The 4,302-nt window shown below is 41.4% G+C and overlaps 2 protein-coding genes and 1 pseudogene across 2 annotated transcripts; all 3 read left to right on the top strand.

The window, feature by feature from the left end:
- The first annotated feature begins 229 nt into the window (after positions 1-229).
- On the top strand, positions 230-790 carry LOC127437261 (histone H2A-like; annotated as a pseudogene).
- A 539-nt stretch (positions 791-1,329) lies between these two features.
- Positions 1,330-2,266, top strand: LOC127437260 (histone H3). The gene has a single exon (XM_051692084.1). It carries the CDS (start codon positions 1,392-1,394, stop codon positions 1,800-1,802), a length of 411 nt encoding a protein of 136 aa, XP_051548044.1. The 5' UTR covers positions 1,330-1,391; the 3' UTR covers positions 1,803-2,266.
- Positions 2,267-2,966: 700 nt separating this feature from the next.
- LOC127437263 (histone H2B-like) lies at positions 2,967-3,808 on the top strand. The gene has a single exon (XM_051692085.1). It carries the CDS (start codon positions 3,108-3,110, stop codon positions 3,480-3,482), a length of 375 nt encoding a protein of 124 aa, XP_051548045.1. The 5' UTR covers positions 2,967-3,107; the 3' UTR covers positions 3,483-3,808.
- The last annotated feature ends 494 nt before the right edge of the window (positions 3,809-4,302 follow it).

Below are 4,302 nucleotides of genomic sequence, written 5' to 3'. Positions count from 1 at the left end.
CAGTTGGTTTGACTGTCATGTTATATTGATTAAAGCAAAATAAATAAATAAAGATCTGTGGCTCCCGTCAACAGAAAGAGGGGGAGTGGTTTGGGTTTTAGAGGGAAGTGCAGTGATTGGTTAGAATGTTTTGCAAACTGTAGCCAATAGGCGACTGACAGGCTCATTTAAAATTGTTGACATTCAAACGTGGTAATGCTATTTCCTTCTGGTATTTTTGCTGCAGTAGTACAGCCTAATCAAAAATGAGCGGCAGAGGTAAAACCGGTGGCAAAGCAAGAGCGAAGGCCAAGACTCGTTCATCCAGGGCAGGATTGCAGTTCCCCGTCGGCCGTGTGCACAGACTTCTCCGCAAAGGCAACTATGCAGAGCGCGTTGGTGCCGGTGCTCCTGTTTATCTGGCCGCTGTGCTCGAGTAGCTGACCGCTGAGATCCTGGAGTTGGCTGGAAACGCCGCTCGTGACAACAAGAAGACTCGTATCATTCCTCGTCACCTGCAGCTGGCGGTGCGCAACGACGAGGAGTTGAACAAACTTCTGGGTGGAGTGACGATCGCTCAGGGTGGTGTGCTGCCCAACATTCAGGCTGTGTTGCTGCCCAAGAAGACCGAGAAGGCCGGCAAGACCAAGTAAAAGGATTGCAGTTTGTTTCACTAAAACCCAAAGGCTCTTTTAAGAGCCACCCACTTGAACTATAAGAGTGATATTTTTCTGCTTATGTTAAAACAAGTGCAAAATGTGACGACTGAATTGGGATAGGAAGGAGAAAAAAAAAGTTTGGTAACTTTTTTTTTTTTTTTTTTTTTTTTTTTTTTTTTTTTCCATTGTTCTCCAGTATGCAGCAGTCTAAAATACAAAGTATCAACACATGATCACGTCACATTGCTGATTCCGTTTTTTTTTTTTTTTTTTGTTATGAGGGTTGCTTTTTAGTATAAATCTGAGCTCCGCACAACCATGGTAAACGAGCTTATCTATTATTTCATATGACTAATAATTAAAACAACCACTATTAATAGTTTACTTTGAAATTATTAATGATTTTATATATACATAAATAATAGGTTAACATACATGAACATATACTTTACTAAGCAAATAAATACAACTACATTTATCAAGTGTGGAGAAAGGATTGTGTATTATTTGTTCATGCGCATACAGGGAAACTGAACAAGAGATGTTGAGCGGGAAAACAAACTGTCGCTGCTTGTTTGAAAAGACGTGCCGCACAGTCATTTGTCAACTGCCAATAGTTGACGTCCACATCAGCCAATCACATGCCTCTACACCCTCCCCCACTTGAGCGCGTGGACTTAGAGGGCTTAAAGAAGCAGCCATAATCATTGGGTTACATTTTCTGTGTTGAACGGAGGTGGAAATCTCGCTGTCATGGCAAGAACCAAGCAGACTGCTCGTAAGTCCACCGGCGGCAAAGCCCCGAGGAAACAGCTCGCTACTAAAGCCGCCCGTAAGAGCGCTCCAGCCACCGGTGGAGTCAAGAAGCCTCATCGTTACAGGCCCGGAACTGTGGCGCTGAGAGAGATCCGCCGTTATCAGAAGTCCACTGAGCTGTTGATTCGCAAACTGCCTTTCCAGCGTCTGGTGAGAGAGATCGCTCAGGATTTCAAGACGGATCTGCGCTTCCAGAGCTCCGCCGTCATGGCCCTGCAAGAGGCCAGTGAGGCTTATTTGGTCGGTCTCTTCGAGGACACCAACTTGTGTGCCATCCACGCCAAGAGAGTCACCATCATGCCCAAAGATATTCAGTTGGCCCGCCGCATTCGCGGAGAGCGCGCTTAAATCCACAGTGACGTCAACCACAAAGGCTCTTTTAAGAGCCACCTCAATTCCACTGAACGAGTTTATTTCCAGTCGAACTTGCTGGTTTATAAAGCGAGACGTGTTTGCTGTTGTGTCTGCTGACTTGGAGCCGATCACATAACGCTAAAACGCGAGTGACAAATGTTTTTTAGCTCTACATTATTACTCGCATCGAAAATACCAAGTTATAGTACTTGCTGTATATGCAATTTGACATTACTATATAGCACTCATGTCTGTTATTTTATTATGCTGCTTATTTCTCATTTTAGTCCACTAGTTTTGATCTCCGTTTACGTTGAGTTTCGGGTAATATTTCATAATCAAGTGCGGTTGTTCATTTTCTGTGTGTTTCTACCAGGTCCTGTAGGCGAAATTAAAACCTGGCTGTTGTATATTGTTTGTTTTTCTAAATTATAATTACTATATAATGCTTTTGTAATGCACTTGTACTAAATCGCTTAGTAAAAAATAAAATGAACTTTATTTACACGGCATAGCGAGTAAGGACTAAACAAAACATTCAAGATAAATGAACAAATTTACGATGATGGCACACAAATGTCTTAACCAAAATCTCATCTTTCGGTAACTTCTCGACAGAAAATAATTTACTTGTGATGACATAACTTGAAAATAACTTTAATGTTATTGTGTGGTGTTTTATAGGCGCGTGTCTGACTAAATACGTCCCGGTCAGGTTTGACTTGCAGAACATATACATGTATTCATTACGTGTTTTTATTCAAAGCGACTTACAAATTGAGGGAAAACACAAGTAGAACATATGTACAAAACGTACAAGCAGATTTTAAAATACAGGAGAGTAGAAAAGAGAAACTTCATCTTTGAAAATTAGTCGGGTATGTGGGGTTTGGTGGTTAACGGTGCCTTTTTTGTAGTGCTCGCAGAGTGGTATAAAATATCTGTTCACAAAAATTCTTAAGATCCAGTTTTTTCCCTCATTGATACTATCACAACAAAATTAAATTATAATAAAATATCAGTAAAAATGTGCGGGAGAACTAAAAGGAAACTGAATCGCGTGGGGGATGGTACTTTTCAGGAGGTGGGACTATCATTTGGAAGCCTTTGATTGGGTGTCTTTCAGCCCGCCACACTTGTAGCTGTCCAATAAAATCATGTAATGTGTGTTCTTGGGTCACACCCGCCAACAGAGGGTGCGCATCGTCTCCTTGTAAAATTAGCATAGAGGAGGGAATAAATACTTCTGTTTGTAGCTTAGACATATTTCAAATTGTGAAGCTCACTCCGTTGAATAACATGCCTGAGCTAGCTAAGTCCGCACCGAAGAAGGGATCTAAGAAGGCCGTCACCAAGACCGCCGGCAAAGGTGGGAAGAAGCGCAGGAGGTCCAGGAAGGAAAGCTACGCTATCTACGTGTACAAAGTCCTTAAGCAGGTTCATCCCGACACCGGTATCTCTTCTAAAGCCATGGGAATCATGAACTCTTTCGTTAACGATATTTTTGAGCGTATCGCCGGTGAAGCGTCTCGTCTCGCTCATTACAACAAGCGATCCACCATCTCATCGAGAGAGATCCAGACCGCCGTGCGTCTGCTGCTGCCCGGTGAACTGGCCAAACACGCCGTGTCCGAGGGCACAAAGGCCGTCACCAAGTACACCAGCTCCAAGTAAAGCGTTATCTAAAGCTTTTGGCTACCCCCAAAGGCTCTTTTAAGAGCCACATATGTTCTCGGATAAAGAGCCTTTAACCAGCTTTGATCTAAAAGAGATCAGAGTGTTGAGCACGAACTTGCATATGTTGAAGCATTGACGGAAAAACAAAAACGCCATTCTAGTCAGTAAGGGAGGAAATATGAAAGTTTAGTTCGCACTTATTAGTAGCTGTCTTTGTTCAAATAAAGTAACTTTATTAGGTCACATAATATCGTATTTGTGTTGTGCATCTTTGGACCTGAATTAACAATGGATGTATTTTCAAATAAACCAATACAAATTCGATGAATATTTAAGCTCATGTTCTTTTTTTCCCTTCGGTTTTCCTAATGCTTTGCCAATGAAACTCTTCCGAATTGTAATTAACAGGGTTCTTACACCTTTTCCAAAATCAAATTCAAGCATTTTCAATAACTACGTTTCCATCCAATGATTTTTTGCGAAAAAGGTTTTAGCGCATCACAATCAAGCTGACTGAAACACAAATTATCGCTAAAATTTCACAAGTGTTGACATAATATTTTTCCATTTAACTCTAGCGCATAAACTCTGTCGATACATCAAATGTTGCGAAAACATGTTTTGGAAACACTTTTTATCGAGAAAATTGGCATTAACGCAAAAATGTAGTGTCACATGACAATTTACCCCAATCATTAGCCTGTGTTAATCATGACAACAAGGTATAGAATCCTTGAAAGCCAATCTGAAACATGACACTTCCAGGAGTGCCAACACAAATATCTCGTATCATGCACATCGACAAGTGCACGGAGAA

Source organism: Myxocyprinus asiaticus, chromosome 48 (genome assembly GCF_019703515.2).
Source record: "Myxocyprinus asiaticus isolate MX2 ecotype Aquarium Trade chromosome 48, UBuf_Myxa_2, whole genome shotgun sequence".
Lineage (NCBI taxonomy): Eukaryota > Metazoa > Chordata > Actinopteri > Cypriniformes > Catostomidae > Myxocyprinus > Myxocyprinus asiaticus.
This window is presented reverse-complemented; position numbering and strand designations above follow the sequence as displayed.